This window comes from Lutjanus erythropterus, chromosome 16 (assembly GCF_056507025.1).
Source record: "Lutjanus erythropterus isolate fLutEry1 chromosome 16, fLutEry1.hap2, whole genome shotgun sequence".
Taxonomy (NCBI): Eukaryota; Metazoa; Chordata; class Actinopteri; order Lutjaniformes; family Lutjanidae; genus Lutjanus; species Lutjanus erythropterus.
This window is the reverse complement of record NC_139332.1, coordinates 36,179,919-36,199,489: the sequence shown is the minus strand read 5'-3', so window position 1 is coordinate 36,199,489 and position 19,571 is coordinate 36,179,919. Positions and strand designations below refer to the sequence as shown.

At 39.8% G+C, this 19,571-nt stretch overlaps 1 protein-coding gene across 1 annotated transcript; it reads left to right on the top strand.

The window, feature by feature from the left end:
* Positions 1 to 2,783: 2,783 nt before the first annotated feature.
* Positions 2,784 to 15,372, top strand: LOC146313559 (zinc fingers and homeoboxes protein 1-like). The gene is made up of 8 exons (XM_084738974.1): positions 2,784 to 3,135; positions 5,418 to 5,884; positions 6,245 to 6,865; positions 7,965 to 8,091; positions 9,326 to 10,522; positions 11,692 to 11,823; positions 13,565 to 14,039; positions 14,889 to 15,372. The coding sequence occupies exons 2-7, from the start codon at positions 5,526 to 5,528 to the stop codon at positions 14,033 to 14,035; spliced, it is 2,907 nt and encodes a 968-aa protein (XP_084595100.1). The 5' UTR covers positions 2,784 to 3,135; positions 5,418 to 5,525; the 3' UTR covers positions 14,036 to 14,039; positions 14,889 to 15,372.
* The last annotated feature ends 4,199 nt before the right edge of the window (positions 15,373 to 19,571 follow it).

Genomic DNA, 19,571 nt, shown 5'->3' with positions numbered 1-19,571 from the left:
GGTTTCTTGTTTCCCGCTGTCTTTCCTCCTCTGCAGCAGGTGCTGTTTGATCTGTGTTCTCCACTAAAGTACATTTGTTTTATTAACTAAAGCTGCGAGGAAAATGTTTTTAATCTCAAATATATTTTGTCTCTGATGATGACAGATCAGGACAAACAGCCAATAAACAGAATTGTAGAAAATGTTTTCCATTTGTTTTGGGGGGTTTTGTCATGTCTTGTGTTTAATGTAAGATAAGACAATAGAAGTTAGAACTTTATTAATCCCGTAGGAAATTCTTGTTTCAGAGATTGATGTAAAATTACAGTTAACATAAGAATAAAAACAATAGAAAACAATAGAATATTAAAATTATTGTCCACAGGTAGAACAGACTTCCTGTGGCGTTCTGTGGTTCTTCATTAAGTATAACGTCATTATGTGGACTGCAGTGTCCCTCGTAAAAGGAAGAAAAGAAAAAAGGAAATGAACGTGAAAATCATTATCAAAGTATACACTATATTTAGAATAATTTCACAGCTTTGCCTTCCCATCAGACAGACTTTCTTAAAATAGAAAACCATCACTCACTTCAAACCAACCAAACTCCGTGGACAAAAACAGTCATTTTACCTCACAACACCAGGAGTTGCTGATCTACTGCTGCCTGGATTGTTTAGTGTGTTTGTGTTATTGTGTGACTTTTTGAAAAGTTCCCATGAAGCACCTGATGTCATTTCAGTGTTGTATTTTGTGCCAAATCTGGTTGGTCTGTCGTGGCCTTTATTTGGATCCTGTTCAATCCGTCTGATTTATGTCAAATCTAGTCCAAAAATAGACGTTGAAATTGACCATCTGATCGTCTTTTTAACAACAAGAAAAGACGTCTTTTCACGTTTCACTTTCAGCTAAAAACTGACGTGGATGGACGTTCTTAAATGTTTGTCTTTTCAGCTGCATTAAAAAGATGTCTGTTCACATCTATTCACTTTCAACCCAAATCAGATGTTTGTTGGACGGCTGGCCATGCCTTTTTTTTTTTTTTTTTTTTCAACATCTTTTCATCCAGATTTAGCTTGAATGGGTTTGATCGGATTCACAGAAGCACAAACAAACAAACATTTTGAATGACTGATTTTGTAAATGGAGTCTGGTGGCTCTGGAGAGAGATTTCACCTCAGTTTCTTGTCAGGAAACCTGTCTGACAGCAGGATTATGTGCTGAAAATATTCTAAATATAGCATACACTTAAACTGAAATTACTTTAAAAAAATTTATATAAAATATATTTTGTTGCTGACTCAGTCCACAGTCAATCTATCAATATTGTTACATGTACATTACATTTATTTGACTATATTCTGATAACACTGACAGTTTTTTTTATGCAGGACTTTTATCAGAGTATTTTATACGTTATGTTTTGTGTATTTGTTGTTCAGTGTAAAACCCTGCAGGGACGCGTCAGTGTGTTCAGTACAGTGTGTTACTGTAACTTCTTGCATAACTACATGAGTACACGGTGAATTGGCCTACTTCACTGTGATAGTACAGAGCTGGAACACGCTCCTGTCGTCTGCCTGTGACGCAACGACGCACGCTTCAAATAAACTGACCTCAGTGCACCCACGGCCGTTTCCGCTTTACGGAGATACCTTCAAAATAAATGCACAAAATTCTGAACACCAAGCTAGTGTTTTATTAAACTTTGTTTAACAATACAAACAGTGAAGTACACAATTAAAAAGTCTATATTCACTTAAATAAGTACATAATAATGAAAAATAAAAACAGAAAAGTAAAGGTAATGAAATAATTATACTATGTGCGCAGAAGTAAAATAACTAAATTCAGACGAGATAAATAATCAACACATTTAAAAAAAAATCTTGCCATTGAAATTTGAGGTTCAAGCTGCAACAAATGGTCAATTACTCTATTCACTAATCAAAACAATATTAGTCTCCAACTATTTTGATAATCAGTTTTTTTTTGTGTGTGTGTGTTTTTTCAAGCGAAAATGTCAAACCTTTGCTGGTTTCAGCTTCTTAAATAAGAGGTTCTGCTACTTTTCTTTGATTTTATGAAGAGTCTTTGTGTCTTGGACTTTTGGTTGGACAAAAGAAGCAATGTGGAAGATGTCACTTTGAGGTCTCATAAAAATAAACCATAGAGTATCGGTCAGAGTAAGGTCAAAATTTAAAGTATTACAATACAAACACAAACTGTGCAGGCAACAAGGGATGTTAACAATTAATCACAATTGATAACCACTGTAAAAAATGTAACCAATTAAAATCTATTATGGATAATTAATTGATAGTTGAGAAATGACAGTAATTGTGCTTCATTTGACACTTTGAACTTTCAACTTACAATTAAAAAAAAAAAGAAAAAATGAAAATAAGGGGGGAAAGGGTTTTGTGTCTTATTAATTATTGAAGTTACAAGTACACAGTGTAGTTTTCATTTTAGTTAACTAAAATGTTTTTTACACCTAGTTTCAGTTATTAATTAAGTTATTCATTATAATAACCTCGCAAGGAATTTCTGTGTGGTATTTTTGGAAAATGATATTGTAACTTATGGCACTTTAAACTAAGAGCAACTATGTAGTTTCTAGTGTAGTGTATTTTGCTATCCTCTGGAGTAAGTAGTAATCTCTGGATTCCAGTAGTTTTACTTTATTATTATTATCATTATTGTTGTTGTTGTTTGTTTATTTTCATCTGTCTAAACCATGTATTTGGTGAGTAGTTAAGTTCAAGCTTTTATTTTGAAAAGTTCAATCCGGATATATTTGTCGGCCGTTGCTCGCTTGTAGCGGCGGTACAAAAAAATGGCCATCGTCAGATTCGGTGAACTATCGGTGCCTTTTTTAATAAACTGTCCTTTATATTAACGAAGCTACGGAGTAAACGATGCGGGTCGCGGCGGTGCGGGCTGGGAGCGGTGCTAACGGGCGGTGTTAGCTTGTTCCCAGCCGCTGGAGAGGCTCCGTGTCCGGGCTGAGGCAGATGGGATCCTCGGTGTATTTAAAGGCGGAAGACTGCGGATCAACAGAGCGGAGCAGGGATGCTACACAGCTACAGCCGCTAGCTGCTAACTGCTAACCGTTTGATGCAAGATGCGGGCGAACAGCAGCGGATTCAGCAGGTAAATGTACACCGAGCTGACAGCAGGCTGCTCCGGGGTCAGTGTGGAGATGAGAGCCGATGGACGGGCAGCTAACGTTAGCATGAGGATGCTGGTACCGCTGTTCCTCTTTCTGTTTATCTCACACACTGTAAGCTAGCGGAGAACACACACTGACTGACTGTGTGTGTCTGTCAGGAAGTGTGTTTTCTGCTGCAGCCTCACACTTTGATACACACCAACATGACAGAGTGGAAAAGTTGCTCTAACGTCAGTTCATCTTTAAAGGGTCATTCCGCTAATTTTTACCTGGTTTGTTCCATTTACCACAATCACGTGCCACTCACACAGCCCACCACACGCACCGTGAAGCACACAACCGATTTATTGTAGACTGTTACAGATCGATAAGGTCCAGCCAGATAAAAGAAGTAGCCATAGTTGAAAGGGGTAGTTCACACAAAATTTAAAATTCAGTCATTATCTACTCACCCCCATGCTAAGTTTCACAGGTGTTTTTTTCAGCAGGGAAATTTGAAATTCTGCCTTGATATAGGCTTACTTCAGACTCTGACTGATTGATATAATTAAGGTCAAATACATCCAGAGTTCTTACAGGTGCTGGAAATCCTTGAAAACACTTAAATCTTAATGTTTTCAATGTTTAAAAAAAGTGCTTTGATTTTGGATGAAGTTTACCCCGAGGGATGATTTTGTTATAAATAGAAAAGAGGTATTACACTCTAGGCTTGGGCGATATCGATTTATTTCATACCATAATACCCTCCTGACATTTTGCTGGGTTGTACAGTATTAGGTGGTGTTTGTGTAAAATTGGTGTGAACTGTACTCCACTGTGCTGTGGTACTGTCTTAACATAGGTGGAGCTGATCGTCATGGCGATGCTATTCCCACAGCTGGGAAACAACACACAGGAGCTCTGCTTCGGTCTGGAAACTCAAACCTAAACCACACATTAACCAGTGCCATCACTGTGCACACTCTGCCAGAAGACCACTTCACTGCTCACCCTTTCTTCCGCTCAGAGTGCATTCATTGTCATTCCCTGCCACTGAAACAGTAATTAGTCTGTCACCTTACGTCTCTCACGCTTGTTAAAGTTACAGACTCACTTTGATACGCTTCTCTGACCAGTCAGCACTCTGCAGTGTTTGCTGGCTCTCCTTTATTATCTGGACTAAATGCAAAATACTCGCATACAGGGGCTCAGGCTTTTATTTTTATTTTTTACTAGTTGGTACGGTAACTTTGTTGTCCAGATGCCATGTTCGTTTGTCTCCTCAGCTGCACTGCAGGGCAGAGACTGACCCTTGCTGGCGTGTGCCATGCACTATAATACAGAGTCTCCCTGGCAGTTTAATAGAAAGAGAAGCATCTGTATGTAGGACGATACTGAAAATCATACCATCAGCTTTTTTATTACCCTGGTATGCAGTTATACTTGTGTACATAGAAAAAAGTTCAAACTGACTCAGCAATTTATTCCACTGTCATTGTAAGACATGAGGCCTACAGATTATCCACGTTTGAAGAGGTTAGTGTTGATCTCTTAATTTACGATATTTCCAGCAGAAGAAAGGGCATGTTTGGGACGTGCTGAGGATCCAGGGATGGAAGGATATTTGGGTATTTCCCAGAGTCCAATGTTTTCCATATGAGAGGATTTTGCTGAGCAGTTGTTGGACACTCTTGTCCAGCATCGACATCTCTTTTTGAAGCAGCAGAGTGGGAAACCTCACTAGGCATCAACAGCCCAGCCCCCCCCCCCCCCCCCATCGATTCTTAATTTTCATAATTGAATTTTTTGGTTTTAGGGCTGCTAATAACGACTATTTTCTTAGCCAGTTTATTGGTTAATTATTTTCTCGATTAATTGATCAATAGTGTTTGCCTATGAAATGTCCAAAAATTGTAAAAAAAAAATGTCCTTTCATGACGTCCTGAAATGTCTTGTTTTGTCCACAACCCAAAGATACTCAGTTTACTGTCAAAGAGGAGTAAAGAAACTAATAAATATGCATAATAGTTGGTGATTCAGTTAATAATCAGTCACTTGTTACAGCTGTACTATTTTGTTTTTTTTAAATACTGTTTATACTTCCATCCCTAAACCACTGTTCATTTTATTTGCACCTAAACACAACCAACGAGCTAAAGGAGAAACATCTGGAACTGAAACATCCTGCGTGTGAATGTGGCCTTTAACAGAAGTTAGTGTTTGAGCATGTCGAGGTTGTGCTGCAGTCACACACACTAATACTGTGTTACTGTCTTGTCTTCAGGGTTTAAGGATAACAGAGGAAACATTTCACTTTATGGAGCCTCAACAGGACGACTTGAACTGAGACAGCTTTAATACTCAGCAGACGCAGCGCTCAGCGCACCTCAGGATGGCAAGCAGGAGGAAGTCCACCACCCCCTGCATGGTTCCTCCTAGAGAAACCGTCGATTCGGATCAGGAGATGGAGGACATCGCCGATCCGGCCGAACCAGAGGACAGTAACGGCGTGTCGACCGTCTCCTCGGAGGCTTATGGTCTGTTGGAGGAGCGGGGCGAGGACGCGGACGTCAGACAGGTGTCAGACCACTACCTGGACTCCAACATGGCGGAGGGAGGCTACGAGTGCAAATACTGCAGCTTCCAAACGACAGAACTCAACCTGTTCACCATGCACGTGGACACGGAGCATCCAGATGTTGTCATCAACACCTCCTATGTCTGCATGGAGTGTGACTATCACACCAAGAGGTTTGATACTTCACTCTGTCTTTGCTGTGTGTGTGAGGAGTGGAGCTCAGGACAAACAAGTTACTTCCTTTAATCATTTAGAACATTTTCAAAATAAAAAATAATCCCATCAAATGATACCAAACATAACATATTCAGAATATATTTATTAATATATTTGCACATACACATAGTTTGTGTATTTGTTGGCTGCGATATGTTTGGTTTCTGAAAAAAACGTAACGACATAAAAGACGTAACAAAATGTGTTGTAACGAGACATGACAAAAGGTGAAGGACCTAACAAGACATAAAGGACATAATAATTTCAATACTTATTTCTGATAAGAGAAGTAACGACCCACATTTCTGTCTACTCAGCTATGACACTCTGCTGGCTCACAACGCTCGCCTCCACCCGGGCGAGGACAACTTCACACGGACGATGGTGAAGCGAAACAACGAGACCATCTTCCAGCAGACGGTCAACGACCTCACCTTCGATGGCAGCTTTGTCAAAGTGGAGGACGACGAGTCCGATGAGACGTCCCGCAGGGGCATCGCCCTCAGCAAGACACCCATCATGAGGATCAAGAGCAGACCAGAACCCAAGAAGTTCACCGCCTCGCACAAAATGGCTGTCGACGACGTCATCAAAGTGGAGAGCGACGACGAGGATGACGAGAACAAGGAGCCACCCACGCTGTCTCCCGCCCCGATGACCACTGTCGCCCCTCGCCTCATCCCTGTCTCCACGCCGGTGCAGGTCCAGGCCGTCCCGCAGAGCATCGTGGTCAACAGCCCCAACGTGCTGCAGATTAAAGGCGGCTCAGGCGGCGGCGCTGTGCTGCCTCCTGGAACACTGGCTCAGGTTCTGTCGGCACTGCAGAACCAGCAGAACAGCACGCCGACGCAAACTCAGCTCCTCATCCCCATCAGCAGCATCCCCACCTACAACACGGCCATGGACAACAACGTCCTGCTGGTCAGCGCCTACAACAGGTAACCGCACCAACATTTATTATCTGTCAGTAGAACTCATTCCAGTGTCTGTCATGATAAGTTGTGGTGCAGTGGCTCGTTGTTGGTATGTGGTCCATACGGACCACCTCTCACGGTTCAGCCAACGTGTGAACTGTGGACAACGGTTTTACTACTATCTCTAAAAGTCACGATTCCCTAAATCTGAATGCAGCGTTGCTGTGAAACGATGAGATTAATGCACACTGTTGTACTCTGAAGTGAGCTGTGAAATCTGGACCATGAATTCAAGCTTTTTCAGCGTTGTAACTGGGAAACTGGGCAGGCTTGTCGTCATAGAAACGGATAATAAATTTGTGATGTCAGTTGAAACTTTAGTGATATGAGCTGCCTTCACTTACACACACAGCACTTCTCAGCTTACCGGAGAAGCTCTGTGTGTCTGTTTGTGACACAGCCTTCAGTGTTGATTGGCTGTTTCTCATGACTTTTAACCAATCAAATAGGGCTGTGGGCGGGACATTGAGCAAAATGACAGAATTACCAATCTACCTCTTTACCTGCTGAATGTTCTGGACAGGTATTTTTTGAGCATTTCACAACTTTCACACAGAAAACAGAATATACTTTACAAACCCACAAGATTCAAAACATTGCAAATTTCTTCCGAGGGCTGTACTACAAACCAAGCTCAACACAGCCAGGCTTTCTTTGCATGATCTGGATCGACAAGGCCTGCTCCCGACCAGGTTATGAGTTTAGCATCAGTTACCATGGTGATCTAGCCAGGTTAAAAGAGAGCCACCTTCGTGACACTGAAAATCCTGACTTAAGACTCAACATACCTCGCTAACCCATTCATCTCGCCTTGTAGTTACACCCCTCTGTTGCATCGGGAGGTTGTGGTGACATTGCAGTTGGTGCTTCACCATCTGTTGCCTGATGGAGATCTGAGTGACTTCTTCTAGTTGGTCATGAATTTCCTGCCGTATAATCTGCACATGCACATTTAACTTTAACTCAGCGCTCATGGTATTTTGACTTACTGTGAAATCATCCCGTTCTTTCTTTAAGTGCTCAGTTTGTAGAAACACTCCACCTTTTTGATTTTGTGTCGCAGGTTTCCGTATCCCTCTGTGTCGGAGATCATGGGCTTGTCTTCACAGACCAAGTTCAGCGAGGAGCAGATCAAAGTCTGGTTCTCTGCTCAGAGGCTGAAACACGGAGTCAGCTGGACGCCGGAGGAGGTCGGTGCTTCACGAGACGCTTTCACACCGCATCACATCCACAGCCTGATTTAGGCTGCGTTTCACACTTCTGTCCTTCACGTGGAACAAATCTGATGTTTTTCTGATGACAGTGAGAGTGAGAATGATGCACAGTCACGTTTATTTCCTCATATGGAAACAAGTCAGACCAAGACGCAGCCTGTAGTGGACTTTATTTGAATGATCAGTCTGATTTTATGAAAATCACAGCTGTCACACAGCTTCATTGAGATAGAGGAGAACAACACACAGCAGTGAAGATGAGTCCGCTCAGTTCACTGACACGGTGAAATAGTTTTTAATATTTTTTGTGCACATTTGTTTTCTTTTATCATGGTCTAGTTACACTGGCATCGGTTATAAAGTGCGTTCTGAAACATTTGACAGAACATCCACTACATCAAATCTGTCTCAGCCTGTTTTTAACCCGAGAGTCAGATTACAACATGAATTTCCTTCTCTCTCTGGTCCAAAACCTCCATTTAAAAACAAGCAGCACTTTGGAACGATGTTCCTGAGGTTGGCAGACTCTGAGTCGTTCATCAAATCACTTCATAAAATCATTTTTATAGACTTCCTGTAATGTAATTATCTCTTTATTGATTACGTGACCTTTTTTAAAGTGGTGCTTTGCTTTCGTTGCTGTTTAGCTCGTCTCTTCACAGGTTTTTGAAACTGATGATTTAATATTTTGTTGGAGATTTTGCCTCCAGTTGATTTTTGTACATCTCACTCTGAGGAGAATTTAAACTCCTCGGGGGCCTCATTTATCAGATTCACCTCAAAACCATATTTACCACATGAACATCACCATCTTGTTGCTGCTGTTTACATTCAACCTGACATTCAAGAAATCCCCAAGAGAATTATTTCCTGGCTCTATATGTGTATGTATATTTATTTTGTTTTATTTTTTCTGTAGGGCTGCAACTATTCATTATTTTCTTAGATAGATAATTTATAGTCCTTTATATATAGTCCTTTCTTTATACACATGAAAAACACTTCAGGAACAACACAAACAGCCACAATGTACAAGTTGTCAAGTCAATTAATTGGTTGATTATTTTCTTGATCAGTCGTCCTCAAATGCTGAAATCAGAGAATTTTGACCTTTTCTTCTTAAAAGAGTTACTCAGATCAATTCATTGGTTATCAAAAATAGTTTGTGATTAATTGTTGCAGTTCTAATGTGATGTCCTCCTCTCTGCAGGTGGAGGAAGCGAGGAGGAAGAAGTTCAACGGCACGGTGCAAACCGTACCTCAGACCATCACCGTCATCCCTGCCAACCTCGCCGCGGCCACTAACGGCCTCCAGTCCATCTTCCAGACCTGCCAGATCGTCGGTCAGCCGGGCCTCGTCCTCACTCAGGTGGCTGGTAATGGTGGCACGGTGCCCGTCGCCTCTCCCATCACCCTGACGGTCGCCGGTGTCCCTGGCAACCAGCCCAAAGCCGCTGAGCCGTCAACATCAGAATCAAAGACTGAGATGTCGGCCGGCACGGCGCTCAGTTTGGACGCATCGGCAACCAAACCTAAGAAGTCGAAGGAGCAGCTGGCGGAGCTGAAGGCGAGCTACAGCAGGAGGCAGTTCGCCACGGAGGCGGAGATTTCGCGACTCATGCAGGTCACCAAACTCTCCAAACGAGCTATAAAGAAGTGGTTCAGCGACACGCGCTACAACCAGAGGAACTCGAAGGATCACCACGGCGTCCTGCTGAGCGAAACCTCGTCCAGCAGGGCGGCGGCGCCGGGAGGAGGCCGAGGAGTTCGGAGCATCACCGGCAACCTTAACGACAGCAACAGTAGCGAGATCAACACCACCATTGTCATCGACTCCAGTGACGACGCCAGCGACTCCTCACCAACCTCTGCCAACGCTCCGTCAGGCTCCTCCAGCGAACTGCGGGTCAAACACCGCCACGCCTTCCCCGACTTCACGCCACAGAAGTTCAAGGAAAAGACTCCGGAGCAGCTGCTCATCCTGGAGGCCAGCTTCCAGAAATCAGACACGCCCTCGGACGAGGAGCTGAGCCGGCTTCGTGCGGAGACGAAGCTGACGCGACGCGAGGTGGACGCTTGGTTCACCGAGAGGCGGAAAATGCAAAAAGAAGATGATGGTGAGGCGGAGAGCGAAAAGGTGAAACCAGCTCCCGTGTCTTCGTCCTCCACTCTGGAGCGTCAGACCACACCGTCCTTCGGCAGGAAGATGATGAAGAAGACGCCGGAGCAGCTCCACATCCTGAAGAAGGCCTTCGTCCGGACGCAGTGGCCGACGCCAGACGAGTACGACCAGATGGCGGAGGAGAGCGGCCTGCCGAGGTCATACATCGTCAACTGGTTCGGAGACACGAGATACGCCTGCAAGAACAGCAACCTGAAGTGGTACTACCTCTACCAGAGCGGAAAGGTAAACACGTTTTACTGAAGAGGCATTTGTGTTCATGATTATTTAAAGGAGAAATCTGTAATATATTTAGTGGAATAAATCATAAAATGACCATGATATTTTATAAGCGATCAAGGAAACATGTTAAGTTGAAATACTCACCTCTCTGACAACAAAGCTGCAGCCGTGGTGTCCTCCTTTGTGCCTGTGTCACGTTAAACAGAGTCCAAATTAATGCCGAAATTTACGGAATGAGTAAGTGTTTGTTTATGAGTCATCAGAAATCCTTAATAATCTTTTAGGAGTTGATGTAAAATTACGCTGAAATTGAGCAAAATGTTAATGGCAGTCTGGCAGGCGGAGTCCTAAAAGTCTTAATTCTTTCTTGTCCTTTGGCAGAATTACATAAAACTATAACGTCATAAATAACTGTCAAATGTGTATCATTTTGTCCACAACCTGAAAATATTCAGTTTTTTATCAATTAACAGTCGATCAATTGATTAATTGTTACTTACAGACAGGTGTCACATTTTGCAACATGAAACTTGGTTGTGTTTTCCTTTAATTTCTCTCCTGTCTGTAGAATTTTGCCATCAAACATAATCTTGCTTGTTCATAGAACAGTAAAATCTCATTTTAAGATTTTTAGCATGTATATAAATATAAATATGTCATTTACAGCAGCTGTTAATGCTGGAAAAGCTTGAAAATGCACCTTGATAATGCTTGAAAAGTGCTTAAATTTGACTTCAGGTAACGTGTAAGTGAATTAAATTAATTAATTATTATTTAGTGAATTAAAGTACTTGGAAAATAGTTGTTTTCTAGGGTTTAAAACCCCGTACTGACTTTCCACTGTATCTTGATTATTTTTGCCAGTTGGGTCGTGAAGTTGACATGAAATTTCATTCATGTGGTATTAAAAAGGTCTTTAAAAGACTCACGTTTGAACTGCTGCACTCATTATTTGAACGTGCAGTTGTCCCGTATTGCTCCTTTAATAAGTGGAAACATTTTCTGTGTCTATTTAAAATCTTTGATGTTTAAGGGAAGCATCATGTGATGTTGCAGAAACAGTGAAACTACTGTTAGAAGAATATTCATCGTGATGTTTGTGCCTCTTCAGAGCACGTTGACTTGCAGTTTGACTCTGCTGCGTTTAAATAAAGACTTGTGATGTATTTCAGGTGGACGAGGCGCTGAACGGTGGAGCCAAGAGCCAGAAGAAGGCCAGGAAGCGTTTCCGTGGTTGGTCCAGGAGGACACGCCGGCCGTATCCCTGCAAAAGATCCCCACAGGGGGGCGCCACCGCCATCAAGGTCTGTGTGTGCAGTTCATGTGTACTGTCCAAAATCAACTTTACAACACAAATAAATAAAACACTGTAACCCAAACTACTTATTCACATTCATGACTGAAAAAAGAGAAGAACGAAGAAAAAAAAAAAAATACAAATTCTCTTTTTACAGATCACAAAAAAAATCTACAATACATGGTCAAATCACTCAGTTATAGTTATGTTAAAGGGGCAGTTCACCCCAAAATCAAAAATACATATGTTTTTTGTGTGATTTGCAGAGTTTTCAGGACATCAGCTGTAGAGATGTCAGTCTTCTTTCTAATATAGTGAGACTAGAAGGCACTCAGCTTGGGGAGCTCAAAGCCCCAAAACTCCAAAGATTTCCTATAATCACACCAGACAAGCTTGGATTTTGGATAAAGTGCTTGACATTATAATGGCATCACTCAGAATATACAGTCATCTAAATGAATAGTGAAAAATTTCAATTAAATATAGAGATGTCCTGGCATACATGTCATATTTTTACAGATTTAATAAAAACATCTTTGTATGGTACACATCCTTTCCGTGCTGGAAAATCTTGAATTTGACGTAGGAAAAATCAAATAAGGATAAATCATGGAGTAATATTAAGTTAATAAACAAGAAACATTTAAAAAACTCTCATTCATTCATTCAACCTTTATTTTAACTTGGAAATACACCTCATTAACAATGTAGCCCGGTAAAACGATAAGATGAAAGCTCCCAGACGGCTCAGAAAAACTTAACATAAATGTGACAACAATTAATTAATCCACAGGAAAATCTTAAGAATAAATAAAAACATCAATAATAAATAGAAAGTTAAAATTTAGGGCGTATTAATCAGCTCAAACAGGAACACCTGGAATAAAATGTGATACAGTTAAAGATTTAAATGCTTTAAAGCTTTAAATTGTTCTGCATGTTGAGCCACACTGCAGGTGCACAACATTAAAAACTGGACTTTACAAATTCAGTAAAAACAGCTGACAGCTGAAGCGTGATCCGATCATTAGACCAGGTTTGATAAGAGCCCACATTAAGAGAAAGCATTGAACTGATGTGAGGAGCTTCATAAATAAATAAAACCAAGTGTCTTTCAGGCCACAACCTCAACATACGAGTCACAATGATGGGTGTTATAACTGTCTCCAGTAATGAATCTAAAGACAGAGACAAAAAGAGTCAAAGGTCTTCAGAGTCATGTATAAAATTTGTCTAACACTGATTAATTAAAGTTTTTTTTTTGCTTCAATAAACGTCTCTCCACAATGCAGCAGAAATGAGAGTCTATTTCTATAAAAGAAACCAATTTTCAGCTTGGAAACATGATATTTAAAAGTTAACTTTTCATCAGTCTGAAGTACAGAAGTACTTATTATTACAGTATTTCAGACTGTCCCATTGTTGGTGGAGATGATGAGGCTGTCAAGGTTAATATTTTTTGATCTGGTGAACAACATTGAATAAATGAAACCAGCTCATGATCACTGAGTGAAACTTTGAGATCAGTGTTGGAGGAAAGAGTGAGCATTATTCACACCACAGAACAAGATGGATGTGACACCCAGTAACAGCTGAAGTAATGTCATCGACAGAAAGTGTGAAAAGCCTAAAAACCGAGTGTCAGAACTCGACATTTTTCTCCCCGCTTACTGACACTCGAACATAATTCCTGTTCATCAGTTGCTGTGATGCTGAAGCCGGACTTTGGTTTTCTGTCCCCGGTGCAGGTGAAGTCCGGCAAGGCGTTTCTGAAGGACTACTACCTCAAACACCGAGCCCTGAGCGAGAAAGACCTGGACGACCTGGTGACAAAGTCCAGCATGAGCTACGAGCAGGTGAGGGACTGGTTCTCCGAGACCGCCAAGAGAACGGAGGAGGGCAAGGAGCCCTTCAGCGACGAGGAGGCCGAGGGGGAGGAGGACGAGGCGGAGGAAGACGAGGAGGACGAGGAGGAGGAGGAAGAGGAGGCGGGCCCGGCGGAGCCCGCAGACGCCGAGGTAGAGATGGAGGTGAAAGAACAAGGAGAGGAGGCCACCGACGACGACTGCAACGAGGAAGAGGAGGAGGAGGAGGAGAAGGAGGAGAAGGAGGAGGAGAACGAGAACGAGGAGGTGGAGGAGGATGACGATGACGAAGCGATTCAGGAGGAATCTGAAGGCGTCAGCCAATCACAGCCTCAGGCAGAGGAGCAGACATGAGCAGGTGAGTGTCAGCAGAGCGTGGAGGAAAGAGCAGGGTCAGGAGGGTTACTGTGAAAATGTAGTCAGTAATGTAATCCACGTATCACGATATTAAAGTAAAACACAGAGCTGTTATTACATATATATTATACTATTATGATACTATTAAATTAATCTGCATCTATTTTGATAATTGGTTAATTGTTTTGAGTAATTTTTTAGTTAAGAAAAAGTCAAAATTCACCAATCTTTTATTTATTAATGGTTGATATTGAAAATACGTCCATGTGCTCCATGTTTGGATCTGTTTTTTAATTGTCAAGCTTGTGACCAGATTAATTTATCGATTAATCATTTTGAGTCACTTCATTTTTTAACACTTTCCTGAAATATGCCAGAAGATCCTGCACGGCTAAAAGATGGAAGATAAATGTTATAATCTACATATCATTTATATAAAACTATAATTTAATTACATGTTTTTCTTAGTAATTACACCTATTATTTAATTATGTAATGTCCTTACATGTAACTCACAAATTGAATTTATTTGAAAAAGTTAAAGTTAATGTTTTTTGATGAATTATTTAAATAATATTAGTATAGATGTTTCTCAGTCATAACATGTTAACTCTATAGTCCTAAATCAAAGTTAAATGAGAATTATGGTTTAAAAATGTTTATTTTGATCAACATTAAGAGACTCTGAGCAACTTTAAAAAATAAAATGGCTGCTCACTACGACTCTGCTGTGAAATTAAAAAAATAACATTTTGTCAACTCTGTAAGACGTCAGCTGTGTCAGATTTTCCATCTGAAGTCTACACTTAATAAAATGTCATGATTTGATGTTTTGGTTTTTATCCCGTAGCATTAACGTTGTCCCCCCCCCACCCCCCTCGCCCCGGAGACGACAACATGTGTCAGTGTTTCTCAGCTGGTGGGTCAGGACCCAAAGATGGCCGCGGGAAGCTCAGACGGACGACGTGTTGCTATAACAACAGACGGGTTTGTGCCTTGGAGGTGAACTTTGGGTCGTGATGCAGCTGAGAAGCACTGAGACGACGGCGCTGAATTAACGGACGAAGCATCAGGATATCGTTTTTGTCTCTGCTCATGAACTGTGGGGACCAACTGAAACGTGCAGGACGCCGCCACCGCCGCCGCCTCCTCCTCTCGCCAAACGTCACCACGAGAGTAAGTTCCAGCTCTGCTCCTGTACAAATAACAAGGCTTTTATTTTGGTGAGAATGACAGGGCTTTTATTTTGGCCTTTTGTGTCATTTTTCTTACAAAAAAAATGTTTTAAGGTAAACTTTGTATAAAGGAAAAATAAACACATTTCTAAGAGGTGAGACCTTGCATGGATTTCTCAAGAATATAATTTTTTTCAGAATAATGGACCATCAGACCTTTTTGTCAAGGGAACGTCCCCAAAAAAACCAACAATGAAAACATTTTGCTGTTCGGAAAGAAAAGGTTTTTAAAACCACACTGTTGTTTTTTTTGTGAATAGACAACTCAAATCAGTGCCATTCTGTTTTCTAAGTTTTTGTTTTTGAATCAAAAAAAAAAAATCAGTGCTGGAGTGAATTCCACGTTGACGTTTAAACGTTTTTGTACTTTTTCTTTTTTTTCCAAGTGATTTGTTAAAAGTCTGAACGACGTTTAATATAATGGGGACTGAATCCATTATACTGTTATTATGCTATTATGAGTTCTTTTGAATATGGTGATAAGTTCCATGTTAGCAGGTGTTTGGGTCCATTCAGTTTCAATGACGTCAATTCAGTTTGTGAATTTACCTCCAAATCACTTCAAGGGAAAATCCACCTTAAAACTGATCATTAAATAATAATTGGTAGTGGAAATTATTTCACAAGGCTGTAAACTGTAAATTTAACTCCAATCATTTAATTAATCATCAACTAGTTTGATCATTTTGAGTCATTTTTTCAATTTAAAGAAGTCAAAATTCTTTGATTTCAGCTTCTTAAATGTGAATATTTTCTGGTTTCTTCTCTCTGACAGTAAACTGAATATCTTTGAGTTGTGGATGAAACATTTTGAGGACGTCATCTTGGACTTTAAGATACACTTATCAATATTTTCTGACTTTTTATTGACCAAACAAATAATTGGTTAATGGAGAAAATGATTGTCGGATTAATCGATAATGAAAAACTGGAAAGACTTGGTCCAAACACGCGGAGCACACAGATGTTCAACATCTGGTGGAAAGAGTGCTGACAGTCTGTACTCGAGTACTGCTGCAACACTGAAACATTACTTAATTACATGTTAAAGTACAAAGTATTAGTTACTTTTTAATGGCTGATGTTTAATGCATCTCCTGCTCTGTTCTGCTCACTGATCACAGTCACCTCTACAAACTAGGGATGAAAATTTTGTGCATTTTCCTTAATCAGTAGTTGAAAACACTAACAATTATTTAATCAATAATATTTTTTAAGATCATCTGGAGTTTTTTTTTTTTTTTTTGCTTATTTTTTTCTCATTTTAAGTCCAAGTTTTAGTTTCTTACTTAATCAAACGGCTCCACCAGACAAAACGAGAACAAATGAAGTGCAATCACTGCCATAACTATTGATTAGATATCCATGAATAGTTTTTAATTGGTTAAATTGGTAACGGCATCTTTTCTCCAAACCTGTGCTGCTGCTGTTTGTGATCAGATCATCTTATTGGCTACAAAAATGCAGATGGAAGGTTTGGATATTAATTCAAATTCTGCTCAGTACTCAACTAGGATTTTAAAAATTATACATATTTTTTTGTTTATTTGTTTATTGCCAAGTAGTAGAATAAATATTATTATTATTTTACACATATGAGAAATGTGCCTCAGTGTTTTGATGCAGACCAAATATACTAAGTATGAAAATTTAAAGCAAGATAAAAGCAAGTACTTCAAGGATAGAAATTCTAAAAAATGACAAGGAAATATAAAAAAATCTATAGCAATGTCCTGGTTTTCATCGTTTGTGCTCAGATAATCTTATCTGCTGATGGAAGGTTTGGATGTAGTACAAACTGTACTAAACTATGATTTTAAAAGTAGATTACATCTTCGTTTGTTAATTTAAAAGGTATTTTTGACACATTTTGCACCTCCTGCGATTGGAAATTGCAGAACACCATATTGTGATTCTGATAAAACTGTGCAGCCTTAAACTGAAAACCTTTTACAACAAAATAAATGATGTGTTTCGAAGGTGGATTTTTCTTTTGAGGTTCAGCTCTACATTAAGATTTTTTGGTAAAAGTTCTGTCGTCGTGGTTACAGATTGAACTTTTCAGCCATTTTCGACACGTTCAGGGTTTTTTAAAACGACGATTATCGGAGTTGATCGACTTGAAAGGGAGATGAACCCAAATACTGTTTGTGTCCTCGTCCAAAAGAGAAAAAAAAACAACAAAAAAACAAAGGCATGTGTGCTCTTCTTCAGGAAACAGGCAACTTTACCTCAGTCAGTTAAGCTACAAACTCGGTAAGATTGTGACATTTACACTTTACGACAGTTTTTCTTTTTCTAGAGAATTCAATACTGTATGCATGAAAATACGAGTACACAATAATAATTATGTCTTTCAGATGGCGTTTTCTTTTTTCTGTCCTCGCCACCAAAGTAAGTGAATCACTTTAAAAAAAAAAAAAAAAGAAGAAGAAGAAGAAGACATAGTTATTAGTGCGTTTATTTGCTCAAATACGGGTGAACTAGTAAACAATCTCCTTCAGGTTTTCCACAAGAGTTACAGACGATATTTTAGGGACAAGAAACCACAAGCACTTGGCTCAGTTCCCGCAGGAACTTTTTAACTTTTCATATGTGGGGTAAAAAAAAAAAAAAAAAAAAACAAGGAAAGAAAAAAAGAAGAAATAAGCTTTTATTTAGCTTTTCTCTGCTCTGTGTTTACTGAAGCGTGTAGGACTCTGTTAGAATATGCAAACATTAAAGAACAATCAGCGGGTCGAGTGCTGGTCCGTGTCAGATCTCTTTGATTTGGGTTTTTTAATGATTTCATCAGCGACACGAGATCCTTCTATGAGCTCTGTAATTTTGCAAAGTTACGCCTTTCTGCCATTCTTTACGTTGCTTTAATAGCCGACGGTTTTTAGTAGTTAATTTATTTATTATATCTGGACTTTTATGGATATCTTTTTTTGTCTGCAAGCAAAAAATAAAAAGTGAAAATTTGATTCAGATGCTGTTTTTTGTTTTTTATCTCCACGCTTTCACAAAGACACATTGAAAACATCGGAAAGTAATCAAGTACAGTTACTCAAGTGATGTACATGAGTACATTTTTGAGTTATTTCTACTTGAGTATTTCCATTTTGTGCTACTTTATACTTCCACTGCATTTTAGAAGTAAATATTGTACTTTTTACTGCACTACATTTATTTGACAAATGTAGTTACTTTGCAGATTCAATTTATTAATATAAAATACAAATCAAATAAATTATGATGCATTATATAGATTACACCCTGGTCTGGGTGAATACTTTTTTCTGATTGGCAGGCAGGTCTGTGTTAAAACTTTTAATTACATGGCTCTGATAAATACTTCATTCTGATTGGTCAGTGTAACAGACCGTTGCTATGGACACATATTTGAGAAAATAACTGATTAGTTTATCAGTGAAAATAACTGTTAGTTGCAGCCCTAGAAACTCTATATTAGGCTAAACAATTTTGCCATATTTTTATATTGAGGTAATCCAGAAGTAACGGACAGTAATCAAGTTACATTACTTTAGTGTTGTGATACTTTACAGAAAAACTGTTTAAAATGTTTACTAGTGGTGGGGTGGAAAAAGCAGGTGGAGGGTGACTTTTAAAATATATTCTGATGCAGTTACTAATTACCTGTTAAATAATGTAGTCAGCACGTAATCAGATTACCTGATAGAGACGTCTGGTCACCAACACTGAGTCCAGACAGCGTCCAGCTCCGGTCACAGGAAACACGTCGACCCGTTCGACTCGACTGCAGACGCCCGTCCAGCCGTCTCTGATCTGATCTGAAAGAACAGAGTGAGGATGCAGCTCTGCACACTCTTTGATTATCCGACACCTTTTCACGTCGGGTTTTCAGCTCCAAACAGCAAAAAAAAAAAAAAAGATGTGGATGTAATCAGCTGAATGACTCATAATGAGATGTTCTGTAACACGGTGACAGTAAACTACAAACGCTTCACTACACAGGTTTCTGATGCCGCAACCAAAGAGAGGAGAAATGAGTTTTTGATTAGTTTTCTTACTGCTGTTTCGATTTAATTTTCAGATTCATCACCTCTGTTTGGTCGTAACCAGACCCAGAACAACATTTAGTCAAAATGTGATTTAAGATTAAACAGAAAATCTCTTCTGTGATGTTATCAGATAGATAGTTTCACCTGATCAACAGTCCAAACACACTTTAAAACATTATTTATTGATCAGATCAGATCATCCTGTACAGATACCTGTGTAAGAAAAGACTCTGAAGTACTGATTCAACGTCTTTACTGCAGTAAAAGTCAAAA

Coding starts and splice junctions, on each gene's coding strand:
- LOC146313559 (XM_084738974.1), top strand. CDS start 5,526: ATGGCAAGCAGGAGGAAGTCCACCACCCCCTGCATGGTTCCTCCTAGA. Junction 5,885..6,244: donor TGTGACTATCACACCAAGAG/GTTTGATACTTC, acceptor CTGTCTACTCAG/CTATGACACTCTGCTGGCTC. Junction 6,866..7,964: donor CTGGTCAGCGCCTACAACAG/GTAACCGCACCA, acceptor TTTGTGTCGCAG/GTTTCCGTATCCCTCTGTGT.